We start from the raw sequence: 18,885 nt of genomic DNA, 5'->3' as shown, positions 1-18,885 counted from the left end.
ATATAGTATTACTTTGTTCTATATACTATTATGTACGTACTAATTAATTATTATAATATAAACAAATACTTATTTCTATATATATATATATATATATATATATATATATATATATATATAATATACATACAGAGTTTTACTTGAAAAAATTTTAGGATTGTTTGCAAAGTGATCGAAGTGGTATGCGGTCAGGTATAGAAATAATTATTACGGATTGATATAAAATGCAATCGATTATATTATAGTTTCTAATGTTATTTGTACAATGTTTAATATAACGTGTTTCAATATCAACTATCCTTCAACACTTCCTTCAAAATAGATCCTGTATTTCTGGCTGGAATAAAGTCTGGGAATGTTGGAAGAGCAACGTTGGACAATAGTAATGTGGATTGCGCCGATGATGATGATGATGATGATGATGACTGTTGTTTATTATATCCTGGTCGCGATGAAGGCTGCGATTATAGTGCATAATGAGAGTTTTTAATAGAGAATCATTGCATTATGCAGAGTTATGAATATTACTTACTGAATTTATAATAGGCAAAGCTGGTAACTGAGGCTTTGGCTTAGATTCACTTTCTAGAAACCTCACGAAGGCCGTTGATAAGGATGCTTCTTGGTCCTATAAGACATGCAATGTTAGATATCGGTGATGTGATTGTGAGCCGAATTATCGAATTTCAAATACAAGCAAAATTATGATATCGATCGGCTAATAAAATTAATTAATAAACAAGTCTATGTACTTTTAAAGATGCGTCACTATTTTTGTTAGCTTGACGGCTACTGTGTGCTGTCACGTTATTCAAGCCAGTCTTATCTTTCTCTGGCTCGGTGAAGTCTAAGACGTTGGCAAAGACTCTGAGAATTGAAGACTTGTCTGACGTGGTCGAAGCCAAATAGCCCAAAAGAAGATTTTTTATGAGAACTCTGCAAATATTTCAAAAGATACTCAAGATCGCATTCATTTCATTAAAGATGGAATATATTTAGAACATACTCACTTGTCAACTTTTCTCTCATCATGTTCCATTGCCTCTTTCACCTTTTGGTCAGCAAAATTTAAAGATGCTGTCAATCGTATCACTGAAAACGAATATTACACATATTATCCATTATATTATTACATAATAAAGAAAATAAATGTAATCGAGCTCTTAAAAAAAAAAAAACTAGCAAATTTACTGTTAAAAAAGAAAGTAAGAAGGTAGAGAAGATTCAGTAATGCATTCATCCGCAGAAAACTGTCAAATCTTTGTGGAACGTGGTTGATGCTTATTTATATGGTATCAATTGCGGAATATTTCTGACTTTTTTATGTACACCATGCGCGGTATCCATCGTTGTAAAGTTGGCAAATTGGTAGCTCGGAAAGACACGAGCGTAAGTATAACACAAGTACTGGTTGCTTCGATATCACACCAGTACCTGATGCAATACTCTCGCCTGCGCCTTTAGTTGCTCATGCTGCATTCTTCGTTTATCATGCCGTTCTACGAAACTAAGGTTGCGCGCATGCCACTAGAATTAAAGAAGCGTTTTAGTAAAACGATCCGTACTCCAGAGTCACGTACCAGAGCACGTTCGAACGGAATTTCCGAGAGATAGAAGTAGAAAAAGAGAACAAGAGAGCGACTTACATACATAACGTTTTATCTTTTGCCACTCCTCAAAATTTACGGATTGTTAAAAAAAAAAAAAATTGTGACATGCTATGAATTTTTTAAGATCAAAAAAAGTGACTGATTTTTTTTTAACTATCAAAATAATCTTTGACCGAACTAAGTTTATAATTTTGACGAATCTTGGTAACGAGTGGGAAACCCCACGAGGTAATATGAGCTTTTCGTATTTACACGCTCACAGTTACCGCATGAGATTACCCACGGCTATCGCTACCAAATTATAATTACGGGTTCGTTATTTATTTACATTCAACATTTTAATTTCATTTCTATTTAATATTCTACATTTATATCTAATATTCATTACTTGTATACATATTACAGTATACACCATTATGGAGAACCTCATTTTATTTATCACACTGTGATGTAATCTTGCGTAAAATTAAACAAAGCGTAAAACGTATTCTTCTACAATAAGCCATTACTTAAGTTTTAATAAGAAATTGACCAATCACAATCGAATGTGAGATGAATTATAGTCGACTATGATTACTTAATTTATTATAGCTTAAATAACGGCTTATTATACAAAGCCCATAAGATTTTATTATTAAATTATATCTCACCTAAGCTTTTTTTCAGTTTCTTCAACTATTTCAACTATTATATAGAAATTAATTACAACTCTGACATGATTTATTTGTTTAAGAAATATTAATACTGAGCAAGGGATTTATAGACAAAAGCAGTGGCAATTATTTCGGAACAATCGTATCGTTACAATACCTATAATTATGACAATTATATCGTTATAATTAATACCTGTTGTTATAATTAGTACATAATTAAGATCACTTCGCGCAATCTGACATCTTGATTCGATGTTTAAAGTTTAAATATATACCGTTAATACATTTGGCTTACGCATATGTAGAGGAGATTTGAAAAATATTTAGTGTCTTTTATACTATACATTGCTATTTTGCATGCGTTCGACATAACAAATTATATTATTACGTAATAATTGCATAGTTATATAATGAAAAATATTATAAAATGAAAACAAGACAATATCTTTACTAAATGTACATACATAATAAAAAGGATATAAATTTGTTCTACTACATAGAAATAGATTGCTAATAGGGGAATCTCTATGATATACATACAGCCATTCAATCATACTGTTAATTAGTCATCGTACTAAGTAATTAGTTGCGATATAACAAAATAACGTAATAATGATTCAATCGAACAAAAATAGGCGATGAGGATACTAGCTGAGCTTATCGTCATATATAGAAGAAAGTGCAACATTAATGTCCTTTTCTTTAAGTTTCCGAACGTTAGAGTCATCAATAGGGGTGGGAGAAACAAGAATTCGTATGTGGTAAAGTGCAGAAACGTAGTACCAGCACCAACGGCAATTGCATGAACCAACCAATACGTGATTTGTGAGTATGCAAAGGCGATGATCCAGTTCGTAGCCAGATACCAGCAAGAATCCTGGGCTACTGTCATAAATCCCAGAATTACCAGCTGATATTTGACTACATTACCGGATTGTGTATGTGTTTGCTTTCGCAGATTAGTCACAGAACGCGAACATACTGATAATTCTACACTGTAGTTGGTTTGTATTCTCGACAATGCACGCTTTATCGTATCTTCTCTTCAACCGTATCCTCTTCTCAATCGTGTACATTACATAATAATATATGAATAATATCCCTTCTGCTGTTACCTAAATCATTACTAAATCCTAAATGTTCTCATATGCGCTATGTCCTTTATGTTATTTACAAAAAAGCCATATATGAGATTGACGTCTTCCATTCAGAGATCCGTAGAGTAAAAATTTAGTATGCTTTCAACGGTGCACGTCTGAATATTTTGTCGATTTATCTATAAAAGTAGCTGCTAAGCAACTTCAATATAGCTATCATTGGAGAAAGGAAGAACATGAAAAAATTTTTACATATATCTATAATTTCGATAGATCTATATTTATCACGTGTGCTACAATTTATAAGACTTATAGCACAACTTGGCAAGAAAATTTGACTGTAACAAATATTTTATATATGTTTGCGTAAAATAGACAATTTTCATTGTCATCAAGTTATTGCACTCTCCGCTGATAGCACGAAACTGGAATGATGTAGGATTATTGTTGGTGTCAAATCGCTCTGATTTTATTCTTTTTCTTTCCTTTTTTTCTTTTCATAGTATATTGCTTTTATGTATAAAATCTATACTTAACGCACTATTAAATTAGTGCCGAAGCGCGCAGCTCGATTTTTGTCAGAATGGGTTAAAACAAAAAGCAGAAATATGCGTAAAAAAATACGTGATCAGCCTTCTATATCATGATGAGAGGGAAATTATTTTCAACTTGCTTCTCATGATGCATAAAATGATTTAATCGAAAAACACTAATCATGCCATAAACAAAGAATAAGATGCAGACAACGCCAGAAATACGTAATCTTTGATAATAATAATTACCTTCCTCGTTGAATCGCTCGATTTGTTCGTCCTTTTTCTCGAGTTGTTCGCTTAATCTAGAGGCAGCTTTCAAACATTCTCTAGCTTCACGTAACTGTTGCTGTAAGCACACCGTACAAGCAGTAGGTATATAGTTTTATAAGAAAATAAATCGAGTTGGATTTATATGAATGCATGGGAAAGATATAAAAGCAAACCTGCAGATTTGAAGCGTCATCTACTAATTTATCTTGTTTCTCGTATGACTCAGCGAGTCGAGATCGAAGTCTTTCTGTAGCCGCCATGACGTCGCGTTCTTTATCTATAAGCATGGCATCGTCAATATATCATAGTATTTGAGATCTATGTTATAGATATACATATACAATTACTATAAAATTTAATACGAAGAGAGACTATATGAAGGTAAAACTAGTGTGATATATTGTAACAATGATATTAGATATATATAAAACATCATTATTGTTTACCTTGCTGAAATTGTTCCAAAACTATTTGTAAATTAGTCAAAGAGGCAGATTGCAACTGAATGTTGTCCTCTGCTGCGGATAATTTCGCCTGTATTTGATCCCTTTGTTGAGTAATCAAAGCTATTTGTTGCTGCAACGTTTCTACTTGCTGATTAGCCCTAATATTTGCCGATGTGAAGGCGGTTGAACTACTTTTTACTTTTTCTTCAGCTTGCAATAATCTTGCTTCTAATTCCTGACGATTATTTTCTGCGATTAAGGCTTCCTCTGTATAACTTGATTCCATTTCGACCAAGTGTGTTCTCAATCTCTCCAATTCTTTAGCGGAAGTAGCTTCCTTGTTTTGAATTTCGATAAGCTGGTTTTGCAAAATTCTAGTGTTAGATTGTTCTTGTATCAGAGCAGCTTCTAGGGCGTCGCATTTTTTATTCAAAGCCATGATTTCGATACCATGGCTGGAATCCACTCCATCTCCTTGCTGAATCTCTACATTCGTCTTATTACGCATCTCGTTCGCTGTTTGCTCAAAAATTAATTCTTGAATGTGAATTGCTTGTTCATTTACGCGCTGAATTAACTTTTGAATTTCGTTTTGATATTGTAAGTTTTCATTGTGTTTAATAGAAACGAGTTGTTCCATCTCACTCTTCTGGTTTCTGATTACAGCAAGATCGTTCGAAGATTGCGCGATAATATTCTTCGCGTGAGTTATCTCAGCTTGTAAAATATTTATTTCCTGATCTTTTTTTCTAATAATATAAGAAAGATCTTGAATAATAGTTTGTTTAGCCATTTCTGCTGCTTCTTTATTATTCTCAAAAGCAGTTTGTAACTTGCTACGCAAATCGTTAATTTCATCTATTAAATTTTCGTTACGCACTTTTATGATATCTTTTTCTTGTTTTTCTTCATCGACAATTGATTTAAACATTTGCTGTTCGTTAGATGTTATGTTCGTATCTCTTGTTATTAAATCTTGATTTCCTGTGTTTACGCCTGTAATTGCATTTTCTACTCCGATTAAGTTATCTTCACTTGAAAGCTTTTCCTCTTTATTAGTCTTGTCTATGTTTGTCGAAGATATCTCCGCAGTATTTTTTTTCAATTCCTGTGTTTCTTTAATACGAAACATTTCTATTTCTTGTTCCAAAAGCTTACATCTGTTTCTTAACAAGTTCAATTCTTCTGTAAACGATTCTTTGAGACTTGATTCATTTCCGGGTTCTATTTCTTGATTTTGAATATTCTTTTTATATAATTGAAATTGCTCGCTTTGCAATTTAAACGCATAATATTCATTTTCCAGTTTTGTGTACTGTTGCTGTGCCTCGTATAATGTTTCCTTCAATACAGGTAATTCTTTCTTGTAAATCAATATTTCTTGTTTCAAATCTTCATGTTCTTGCTGAAGCAACGACATTTCTGTGTTTAATAACTCTATCTTATCCAAGGATTCATCATGCGTAGCAGTTAATTGTTCCGATAGAGATGTATTTTCTTTAATTAATCTGTCATTATCCTGATGCAACTTTACTATTTCAGATTGTCTCATGTCAACTTGAATCTGTATCGCAGACAATTGTTCTTCCTTATGTAAAATATTATTTTCCAAATCTAATTTTTCGCACTTAGATTTATTGAGTCGTTTCTGCAAATCTTCCAACAAATAACCAGTTTCTTCTTGTAGGTCACGTTCATACAAAGCCTTGTCATGTAATTGCATATCCAAGTGTTTATTCTTCCGTAATAAATCTTTATTTTCTTCTGTCAATTTATTTATAGTGTCTTGCAAAGATGCAAGATTAGTTTCTAATGACTTCGTTTTGGATAGCTTTAATTCTTCTTTCACATTTTCATGATCGAGTTTTAATTGCACGATTGATGTTATACCTGCGTTTGAGTTTTTACACTCTCCTAAAACTATTGGGAATTCTTTATTTTCCTCTTTAAGTATATATAGTTTGCGATTTATAATTCCCTGTACATCATCGTTGTTCGTTAAAGGCACTTCGTTACTTTGTACAGCAAGCATCAAAATTGAATTTCTTTCTTGTATCGTTTTGTTTTCAGTCAAGAGACGTTTTACTTCTTCCCGTAAAGATTCAATATCCATTTCTAGAGAAGCTACTCGTTCTTCGCTTGTCTCAGGAATAGATGGCAAATTCAAATCTAAACCCTGACATGACTTCATTCTCATATTTTTCTCTAACAATAATGAATCTATGTGAGATTGCAGCTCTTCGCATTCCATTTGCAAGCCATCTTTCATCTCTTCGGTTTCCTTCAAATCTCTAGTAACTTCAGTTATCTTCCTTTCCAAAACATCTAGCTTCCATTTAGCATCAACATATTGTTTCGCAATAGTTTCGAAGATCGATTCTCCCGGTTCAGTATTATTTATGGTACAATTCTTTAAAATAATTTTAATCTTTTCAGTAATATCATCTAGTTTACTTTCTGATACTATGTCAGCTTCTTGTGAAGAAACTGTTATTTGAACATGTTTGTCTAATTTATCTACATTATCCGTCTGAATAAACTGATGAATTGTTTCTGTACAGGTATTTTCATCGCGTTTCAATAAGTCATTTCGTAATTCAATTATTTTTTTCTTGGCCTCATTGTAATCTACGGAAAGTTGTTCGTATTCATTTTGTAAAGAGCGATGCTTCTTATTACTTTCTTCTTTGACCGATAATAAATTTTCTGCGCAAAAATTGGAATTTATCACTATAATTTTTAGCAACGACAAGATTATTATATAAGAGAAAACAGATACATCAACAAAATTGTATATGTGATGTATTATACATATATAAAACTTTATTTATTTACTTACCAATCGATTGCGTATATTCCTCGTCCAATTTTTCCATAACATTTAGAAGATCTTTATTTTCATTTTGAAGTTCTTCTATTCTCTTTTGTAATATTTCTTCTTTATTGAAAAGTTCCTCGATCGTATCATGCGATTTGCCCTGTTGCGAACTTGCATGTTTGAGAGCTAAAGAATTATATTCAAAGACATCGACTTTTTCGAAGTCTTGGTTGGATTTTTCATGATCCTTAATTTTTTCAATCGCCTCTTTTTGCACTTCGTTTTCAATTTGTAAAGCTTTTAACGCTCCGCTGATTAAGTCAAATTTCTCACGTGAATTTAATTTTGATATTACCGAACGAAAATCATTGATAAGACTGGCTTCATCCAACTGGACATGTTTAGCGTTTCGTTCTGCCTCCCGAGTCTAAGAAAAAGCAAAATGTCGATACTAAATATTGTGAAAAAGTAATCTAGTTCAATAGCATATTAATTATTCATGTGATTTATTAAAATTATTTTTTATAAATTAATAAAAATTAATTTGTTATTTAAGATAGTAAAAAAATATAACTCTAATAAAAAATGCTCACAAAAATTATATGAATACCTACAAAAAATAAATTTTTTTTTACTCATAGCAGTATGATAAATTATTAATTTCTAAAAAATTTGTTTCCAGATTAACTACTCCATATCGGATCAATATCTAATTCCCGGGAAAGCGTATTTTTTTCTTCCTTTATACAACTTTACATTTTAACATTTATTTTTTCTTATACACACGCGTGCGAGTTCGTTTCCTTTTCAATTCTACTGCGACTTTGAGTTCAACCTTATTTAAAATTTAGAATCTTAACAGGAAGATGATGTAAAAGATGCATAATTGATATATCGCTCCATACCTTTTCTTCCATTTGTATTATGCGATTCAGCATGTCTTGTTTAGCCCGTACAACTTCAGCCTTCTGATGTCCGTCGGATATATCATCCTTGAAGGACGCGTTCACCTGTACATTAGTTATTTCCACCAACTTAACATCGTATTACATGGCACTTTGCTGTTAACAATTATTACCTTCTGAACGTGCTTTAGCTCGCATTCTAATTCACGTACTTTCACGGTGGCTTGTGCCAATTGCTCCTGTAACTGGCGTACATGATTCTGATTCCTTGCGTTGCGATTGTCAATGCACGATGGTTCCCAGAAAATCCCTTCGGCCTCATCGGTGTGATTCGTGTCTCTCTACAACAAAAGATAGGATTATGGAAATATGCGTCGAGTCGTCTGTTTTAATGCTCGGTAATTTCTGTCGTCGAAATCGAGTTTTTTTTCCCTATTTTGAAAGTCAATTTGTACCTAATCTATCATATCCAAGACTCTATCAGCAGGATATATCAGCTATGATACATTCAGCCAGATGTGAATGTATCTTCGTGGAAGAGGAGGGAAAGGGGGCCACAGTAATAGAAGGAAGTCGAGACAATTAGATTCTTATGACAGAAGTTCCTCGTGCGTCTTTAAAACGGGTGATTCTTTGAAAACGGAACGCATTCAGATTAGCGTGTCTCATTCCGACGCAGATGCGTAACCGATACGGAAATCTTTTCGAGGTGAACGATAACCGTTGTCGAAATGCTAATGATATGATGTACAGACGATATGCATACGGCCCTGTGACCCAGGAATAGCATTGTGCTTGGACGATTTTACGCATGTGATAAAACATTCTCATCTGACGCATCTTCAACTCAGATCGAGGAAGAAAAGAAAACGAAGATACAATGAGCGATGGCTGAGGAAGAAAACGACGAGTGAGAGATGAAGAGCAGACGATATAGAGGCTTTACGGGATTACCGCGATCTGATATTATGTGATTAACGATATCAAACATGAGCAATGTATTGTATCTCACTTTTTCTATAATCTAGATATTCCAATTCCTCAGCGATGTGATTTTCTCAGTTTTCTCCTGAGCTGAACGTGCTCGGAAAAAGAAACTACGCAATTGAAAGTACATCAATTATATTATCGGAGATAATATAATTTAACATCTATTTAACTCCTTCGCGTTATACAGGAGCTATTTTTTCCCTCCGGTATATCTTTCACACAAATCAATTCATGCGTTGCATCGGAGACATACGGTTTGCGTTTCGTGGTCCAAAGCGGCGGGCTGAAGTGGGACGATCCTAATGAATATGAAAGGAGGTTTCGTTGGGTCAGGTCAAGGAATAATGCGTCGTTTGACTTGCATACAGTGCTCACGACAAGAGTCTCCACCTTTCCTCCGTAACGGCCTTTTCTTTTTATTCGTTTTACACATTTCGGTATGTTAAGAGCGACGGAAAGCGACGTCTAATGTCACGCTCAACGGCGACATTTATGTAAAATCCACGATCGCAAAAGTGGAATACAATTACGCCAGTTTATTCTCATCGGCTCGCATCGATGCGACCAACACCGCAAAAACCGTCCCGGACGACTGATAATTACAACTTTAACTTGCTTCATCTTATTCGAGCTATTACATGAAACCGACATAAAAATGTTCATACGTTTTGTGTGCAAATGAAAGGCAAAGCCATAAAGCTGAATAATTCAATGAATGGAATTTGTTATTTCAGGTGACGTGTAGCGATCATCGCGTTATGGAAACAAAAAGGAAAAGAGAGGGAGAAAAGGAATTTGATCGAAAGAGCCAATAATACAACGTAGGCTCAACGTTTTTCGTAAAATGTTTTTTTTTTTAGTTGTTTTTCGAATATTACTTGCATTTTTAATGTCGCACGTACACTAGGATATCTACACGGTCAACACCGTCGCAACACCGTGCCGTTTCCGCACGGTTAACGCGTCGCGTCGCCGCGCGCATCGCGCAGATAACGCAATCCTGATACTAAGCGTGGGAAAGGAAGTTAATATCAATCGCAATGTAAACGCGCGTGAGTTATCATAATCTCGTGAATGAAAAACCAACGAGGTGCACTGGCGCATTCGACCGTCGTGCGTTGCGGTTTTAGCTGCAGCAAATACAAGGAGAAAAAAAATAGGAGAATGAAACAAAAGAAATGCTACATAACGAGTCGACTAGGAGGAACGAATTTCTAATAGAACTCGCACTCCAACGTCGATTCGGCATGCAGATGTTACTCTACATGTCCCATATACGGGCCGGTAATGAAATCGCTATTACGGTGCTATATAATACAGCGGGACACGTGCTCTCTTCTCAACTGAGACGCAAGCAGCTACGTTCGCTCGAATCATTCGAATCATCCGTTTCGAGGTTTCTTTTTGCGCGACAAATTGGCCGAAGCAGAGACATACACGTGCGCCTCCTACTTGAATAGATTTTTCAAACCGTCACACACGAGAATGAGCGAATATCGTTCGATCTTATCGTCTAATATGATTAAAATTAAATGTATACGTATAATCAGAGTTTGACAGAGAGCAACGGTTTGTTAACACATAACTAACGTTCGCTGCGCTTACGAATGAAGACATTTTTCCTTCTCGAAGTCGTTTCACCTTCGGGGAAGTAACAAGGACGCGAGACATCGTCGTTTATACAAGGCATCTCACTTGGCGCATTTTTCATTTCTTTTTTGCTGATAATAAGGAATATATCGCTTACAAATATTTCTGTGCCTCTCTTTCTCTGTCTTTCTCTTTCTCGCACGTACGCGCGCGCGCGCGCGCGCGCGCGGAGTTATGAAATACACGCTTCGCTTGCGCACGGCGGTTTCAGGTTAACGCGGCCTGCTCTAATAGCGTGGCAGGCATATTGTACCTGCGTCAGTAAGAACATAATAATGTCCATGATGCCAGTGACGTAACCGAGTGGCCGCGACACGACGTCGCAACACGCGCACACGCGCGCGCGCGCGCACACGCGATATCGAGCACATAGCGCGCATGTTCACGGACGCATAGTTCAGAGTTCAACAAATAATCCCCGAGAAATAACAGCAATTCTCTGTTATTTCATCGAGCGTCACTATGTTATGTGCCTACATTTTCGTTTTACTGCGGGTGTCGAGATGAATTTGGAGCCCGGATGAGAAGCGATCTCGAGTCGCACGCGGTAAATGAAACGCCCGTTCTCCAATTACGCGGTTACGGTTACGTCGCGTCTAAGCGACATCTCGAGATATTTCAAATTGGATAGAAAGAAAAATGGGGAATTCGTGAACGGTGGATTCGTGATGGAGCTCGGATGCCGGACGGAAAAGGAAAGCGATTTCGTTCGATGCGGAATGAGAACCGTAACGTAGGTTACTATTTCCAGTTTCAATTCGTATGACTCTCGCATTGTCAAAGTAATATCCTGTGTCAAGTAATGCTCCGATTATGGATATTCCATCGACCGACACGATAATTCACCGCAGCGCAGCGCGACTAATCGAATTTGCTCGTCGATCGGAAGATGAGTGGAATATTCGTCGATGTGTCGTGGCATCCTCGGCGAATGCCTCTCGCGATCCTCGAAATACGGCGATCGATTAATTAGCGAAGCGGAGATATAGTGAACGCTAATGAAAACACGCGCGCGAGATGAGAGGATGCACGCGAAGAAGAGGAGCATTATCAACGAACGTAGCGAATAACACACCGTCTGATGTTAGATACTGAGAAATTAAGGCTCAGCGCGTTCTTCGAGGCGAGAAATCGTCATCGGAGACGACGGGGAGTCAGCGAGTATAGCGACTCCCATACAACGAGTACGGCGAAAAAATTATGGCTGTAAAAAATTATGGCCGTGTCGTTGCACGAAGTTTCGCGCAACGACACGGCGCTTTTATGCATCGCGGACAGACGTTCTTGATCTTTGATCAATGCGAAAGAAAAGAGATCTTTCCCTTATACGAATGTTAATAGCATAGATCAATGCCAGCTTAACATTCTTTAATTCATCAATATTAACTTTTAGTAGACCCGATTGGACCTTTGTTCTGTGTATTTTTTTCCTTCGAAATACTAGTAGTATCTGGCTTAAAAATTATCTTATAATCTCCATCTTTTTCATCATTTTACTGATCATATTGTAAAGCGAAATAATTATTTTCAGTCAATTTGTCAGTATTATATATTGAAAAGGACCTAAATAAAGAATCAAAAATTTATATTGTATCTCTATTTTATTAATATACTTTTTACCACACGATTATCTAGTATTAGTTTGCAGCTTTTTGTTGAATTTATGGTTTCTATCTCTTTCTTTTTTTTTTAAATACACAACTTTGCAATATATTTACTAATCGCTTTATAATTAGCTGTTGTGTAATTAAGACATTATTGTAAACCAAGTCTCTTTTGTAAGCTAAAATGTGCGATGTAAGCTAAAATAAACTATTCTTCTTCTAATACATAACTTTATAAATACTTTCTAAAGATGTTAGAGTATATATAAGAATCGTTTAATAATTTTTATATATTTATAAAAATGAAAATTAATTCGGAATACGAGTGATTTATATATTATATATATATTATATATATTATATATATTATATGTAGTAAAAAACGGAAAATCGCATCCATTGAAAAAGAATCTTAATAACTCACCAAATATTGAAATAATTTCAATTAAATGTTTGGTTTTAACTAAGAATAATTTCTTTTTTTTTCAAATTTTTAACAAGTATTACGACAATAATACGATCAACCGTTTACTAATAATTATTAGACATTTAGAAAAATAAAATCATTTTTGATTATATTGAATTGAATATTTGACTGAAATTATTTCATTCAACATTTGATAGCTATTATTAGATTATTAGATCTTTTTACAGTATAAAGAAGTGTTAATTAGTTAGATTTTCGAAATCTCAAGAGAAGAAAAATTCTTTTTCTTATAACGCCGAAATTTTTTCGTGCAACGTCGAATGTTGTGCGTTTAATCCATCTTGTCCGTTTAGCTATGCATATCCGATCATCCTTCGGTTTAACGCTTATGTTTATTAATGCCGACGACAATACTCGAAAGTTTTCGAAATGATGAATGCACAGACGGCGTTCTTATATCGCTATTGTGAGCGAAGGCAAATGAATAGCCTATAATACTTTTTATCATGTACATAGTATCCTTTAATCCCTTCTCAACTCCATATCTACCTATATACGTGCGTACACGCATGTGTCGTCTATATATATATATATATGTGTGTGTATGTTTCACTTACAAGTTAATAAACCTAATAAACCTAATTTTTCAAAACCAAATTCTAAAGTATGTCTACGTAATCGAACATTTATATTACACCGTACGTATCATACATTTATATCTTATACTACGTAGCATCAGTTGGGGGTAGAAATATTCGAATGATCCTTTTAACGAATCCCCTAATTATTAGGTCACGTCCTATTTTAACAAGTTAAACAGGAGAGATATCGATTAGATTAGATCCACGAGCGTACATATTACATGCGGATTGTAAGCCTTCTTGTATTTCAGAACCAAAGTGTAGCTCCAAGTGGGAAAGAGAACGAACCTCAAATATATTTCAATACTTTTTTCTTATAATTTCCATTTCAAGAGATTGACGCGAGTTATCAAAGCATGCATACACACACACACACACACACACACACACACACACACACACACACACACATGTACGCGATATGTACATAAGTTGAGATTTTTAAATTTTGATTGACATACGATAAGTACGCATCAATGCGACTTTTATCGTTTTTGCAAGTAATATACTGATTTTTGCAACTAGCACGATACTGTCGAACGTTGTACGAGCGCACGGGTAATCGCGCGTCGCGTTGGTTAAGTAATCATAGGTAAGTTTGTCCTTCGTGCATTATCTACCGATAACTCGCGAGCCGTATAGCTTAACGCGAAAAAAGCGCAAATTCGATGTGGCCACGTAATACCGCGGCTGAATAAAAATAAATAAGGCATCTTCGCTTTTGCTTTTCGGTTTCTAACGCTGAAATTGGTCTCTTGCGTTTTGCAAGCGTCCGTCGCGAATGTTCGCTGCTAAATTATACCTCTGCTTTCCGAGCTTTCCGTTTCTATTCTCGACATTATCTGAAATTTTTTTATAATACAACAGTATAATCATCAAAAAAAGTTATTTTTTACAATGCAATATCGTTAATTATTAAAAAATAATTTTTTTATTTAACACGATAATATTATTGAAATAGAGAAAACTGGATTTTTAAAGATTGAGCGCATTAAACTCTATATGTATCTATATTTACATGATTTTAAAAGTAATATTAAATCGAAGAGGAAATCTAAAAGTTAACTTTGTTATCCCGCTATTGCACATCTATATCGCAGCTGTAAAACGTGTAACGCAAGTAGAGCAAATTATATTATTGTAAAAGGAGAAGGAAAGGGGGGAAGGAAGGAATAAAAAAAACAACGTTATTATTTTTGTATTGAAAAGAAATGCCATGCTAAGCGTTTCTAATCCTTGGAATGTTGCAATATTTGACGAATGTTAAGTTTTAAGAAAAGGAGAAAGATACGGGTTATTGCATATAACACTACAAAAGTGGAGTTATCATAATATGATCGATATAAATCGATCATACGTTTAATTTTCCGCATGAAAGAGGAAGTAAGTGAATTATGAACTAATTATAAAGTCGCACGAGGAGAGAACTCTTGGAAAATTTGATGCGAAACTTATGAAATAGCATCGGTAGATGTGCGCGCGTGCGCGCGATAAGTTGCCTGGTCATCGCTTTGCGCGCGAAATAATGGCACGAAGAAGAAAAGTGCGAGCCGCTATATTTCTTCGTGTCGAGCGACTGCGAGCTGCGTGTTGTCGTCAGGCATTGTGAAAATTTATGGTTCGACATTTCTCTTTCGCGGTGAAAAAAAAACGGACGACTTCTCGCGCGTCTTCGAGACGAAGGTGTAAACTATGTAAAGTAAACGAAAAAGTAAAAAGAAAAAAATAACAAGTGAGCCTTTTCTCTTCTTCGCGAGCGCTAAAAAGCGCTGGACGGACGGTCTTACATCGCATTTCAATTAAGCGACAATTTAAGAGAACAAATTTCGATCGAAAAATAATAATGTATTTCTGCGACGGAAAAATATGAAATTATACAGCTTACTTAATTGAAGCGAGTCGAAAGATCGTTGTCATCGATGTCACCGTCGTCATCATCATGATCGTCGCGGTCGGTCTTGTGCAACCGCATGTGCGCTCCCTCGTTCCGTTCTCCAAAAAATTGGCGGTATACCGCGACGTACTACCGTTCCGGGCGATTGGTAGGATCGACTTCCGCGGCTGGCCGTCTTTCCGGAAGGGAAAGGACTCGGGCTGTCCATCACAGGTTGGTGCACGTTCATTTGCGAGGTGCACGGCGCGCGCTCGTCGCCGAATGACTGTACATACGTCTCGAGAGTTCCACCTTCCACCAGCTAGTGTAGCGACTCTAGCCAAGTTGGAGGAGGAGAAGGTGGTAGAGGCGGAGGAAAAGGAGGATAGAGGGGAAGGGGATAAGTGGAGGTTACGCGGGGCGATGTACACGTAAGACCGGGCGAGAAGAGCGCATGGCGTGCGTGTACTTGTGCATATGCACGATTTTGTGTCAGAGCAGGATCTCCTCCTTCGTCGTTCGTCACGAACACAGAAATGTTTCCGAAAACCTGGACAAGTTTTTCTCTCCTCCACATAGTATTTCTGGACTCTACACACCGTAAAATTTATTAAATAACCGCAAGCCACTTCGCGACCGCAAACGAGTAGACCTTCGCAAGTATAATCGCGACACACGATATTTTCCGCATCGAAAACGCATTATATCATATGTGTGCCTTTCTTCTTTCCTTGTTGTTCTTTAGTTAGACCAGCAAAGAAAAAAGAGACGCAAAGAATTGAAGAGGATCTCAGTAGAGAGATCGAAATTAATTTGGAATTTGTAAGTAGTCAATTGTAAGTGTTATTATTTAAATAAATATAATTTAAATAATAATGTAATTTCAATATTTGATTAATCGTACGCATAACCACGCCTTAAACTTGTATACTAGCCATCGATTTGTAACTATATAAGAAACGTGATTATTAATCGTGCGGAGATGGAATGATGAAGGACCGCAAGAGCCAATATAACTGTGGATGTTTATGAGTGAATAAAATATTAAGAGAAATTTCTTATTGAAAATGGACGAATCAAAAGATTCCGATTACATCCATCAGAATTTTAATTATATCAGCTAGAATTATAATTATAATAAGATTCAATCAGAAAATTCTACAATAAGACTTTTTCTAATGAATATACATATAATAAACAACGGGATCTATTTATTCATCAAATGATCAATTTATTGGATATCTTGGTACTAAAAACAACCCTAAAGTGGAAATCATAAAGAGCTATTGTTATATAATAGTCAGACAAAATTATTTAGAAGTTGTAATGACTGTTTGCTACCAATGCCGTTAGAACACGATCGTATAGATGAACGCACAACGCATCGCTGTTATTAACACAGGCGTCGACAGGACATTTTTTATCGGCCCCTATGGTAGCGCGTTTGCTGCGGGCACAGCTGAAGCAAATGGAAGAATATTTTAACGAAAGCACGCTACAATAGTAATCGCTGTAGGAGGATTGCCATAAGAGACTCGTCTCTTCCGCTTGCACGCTCTTAGAGGGAAAACGATTAGAAATACAAATTTAAAATACAGAAAAGAGAAAGGAGCTATCTGTAACGAGACACAATGAAGATACAATCATAGAAGAATAACGATAAAAAACATAAACATGTTCATATTTTACGTCTAATGCATTATTTGTCGCATCGCTGCTGATGATTTGTTTTTCGAGCTGTGTAAAATGATTTTTAATAAAAAAAACACAAAGAGAATAGAAGGAGAACCGAAAAATTCAAGAAACAACAAATAAAATGACACTGAAAAAAATATTTGATTAAACTAACAAAAAGATCCAAACAAGAACAGCATTTTGGATACGGAATTTCATATCTCAGATAACCAAGAATTTTATTTATTCTTATGAAAATGTTCATTTCTTGTTGAAGTTTTTTATATTGTTCTCGTCAAAACATTTTTCTCAAGATATACTTCATAACGCATAAATTATATACTCACGTTATATTTATGACGTTTTACCGATCTTATTCTCTAACATGCGGCCCCGCAGTCTTCTACAGTCTTTTATCCCCCTAATAATTTTATAGCATCATACTGTTTACGAAACCATGAAATTTCTAATTAATGAGATCGATTGCGGAGCAAGCATATTCCGCGAAAAAGAAGATAAAAGAATACAAGTTTATGGGGAAAAAAAAACGAGATAAAATATCGATATGTTGATAGAAAACAAGCGAATAGCATTTAGTCGCAAAGTAGGATAATTAGCGAAATAGTAAATGTATTGCTAACCTTGGCAAATTTTCCAAAAGACCTTCCGTATCTGCTTTTAACTTTATTGCACAAATGGCACTTCGTTTCTACGCACCTAACTTCCACCACAAGAGCCTGAGTCGACCTGTATTTATAGGCACCCGATCAGGAGAGTAGCCATAGTCACTATCGTGCTGAAAACTGAACGCAACCCCCGACCGTATACTTATCGTTACTTCTGAGCGTTATCGAAGCGGCGATGAAACAACTGTGGGGTGTTACACGACTACTAATCGAAATCGATCGATCGAACCGTTATTGTATTATAGGATACGCGCGTTTTTTTCGTTGAGCTCCTCATCGAATCGATTATGCACAATGCGCGCCTACGAAGAAATCCTCATATTCCGTGGACGAAGAAGTAGATTTGATCTTCCACACGTTTTACGACTGATAATAACGGTTTATTCAAAAACATATTATTATATACGCGTTATATTTTCTATTTTTTTTTTTTTAGAATCATGCACAGACATTCCGTTATACTCATTGTGTAAAACGCGCGAAAATGTCTCTACCACTCGTTATCGATCGAATTTCATCGAGAAACGAAAGATGAAAAACGCGCGTTTTTAATTGTTTTATTGTTCAAATTATAAATAACGTATTGGGCAACTTTCTGAACTGATGCGCTCGTTTCGATAGACTCCAAGGACTTTTAATGCACTTACGTAACGATGCATAAGCAATGAATCATCGTATCCTTTTGCCTTCCATTTTCTGTCTTTACAATATAAAGGAAATGGAAAACCGACATACTCTCTCGTCTCTCATGCTTTCGGCGTGTCATCGGTTATCAGAAATGAAGAATGACGTGGAGAAAGTTTAATACACAAAGTTTAATATACAATGTTCTCTCATCGTTATTCCAATTTACAGCAGTTGACATTTCAAGCTTTTCTGATTTTTTTCGCAATCCTCACAGATTTCTTCAAACGCATTGCGACAGTTTTGAAATTTATATTAAATATATATATATATATACATATATATATATATATATATATATATATATATATATATATATAT

The 18,885-nt window shown here is 35.4% G+C and overlaps 1 protein-coding gene across 1 annotated transcript in view; it reads right to left on the bottom strand.

Moving 5' to 3' along the window:
- Positions 1-290: 290 nt before the first annotated feature.
- The window catches only part of LOC105623686 (thyroid receptor-interacting protein 11), a 24,250-nt gene continuing 5,655 nt past the window's right edge, over positions 291-18,885 (bottom strand). The window contains exons 4-13 of the mRNA XM_012205067.1: positions 8,509-8,676; positions 8,336-8,440; positions 7,452-7,857; positions 4,613-7,318; positions 4,340-4,443; positions 4,143-4,242; positions 1,011-1,092; positions 753-936; positions 533-628; positions 291-458 (exon numbers count right to left, since the gene is read on the bottom strand). Of these exons, the coding sequence (XP_012060457.1) occupies positions 291-458; positions 533-628; positions 753-936; positions 1,011-1,092; positions 4,143-4,242; positions 4,340-4,443; positions 4,613-7,318; positions 7,452-7,857; positions 8,336-8,440; positions 8,509-8,676 (4,119 nt within the window). The remainder of the gene's footprint in view (positions 459-532; positions 629-752; positions 937-1,010; positions 1,093-4,142; positions 4,243-4,339; positions 4,444-4,612; positions 7,319-7,451; positions 7,858-8,335; positions 8,441-8,508; positions 8,677-18,885) is intronic.

The sequence above is a fragment of the Atta cephalotes genome (genome assembly GCF_000143395.1).
Source record: "Atta cephalotes unplaced genomic scaffold scaffold00062, whole genome shotgun sequence".
Taxonomy (NCBI): domain Eukaryota; kingdom Metazoa; phylum Arthropoda; class Insecta; order Hymenoptera; family Formicidae; genus Atta; species Atta cephalotes.
Note: the sequence above shows the minus strand (reverse complement) of the source record. Positions and strands in the feature narration are given on the sequence as shown.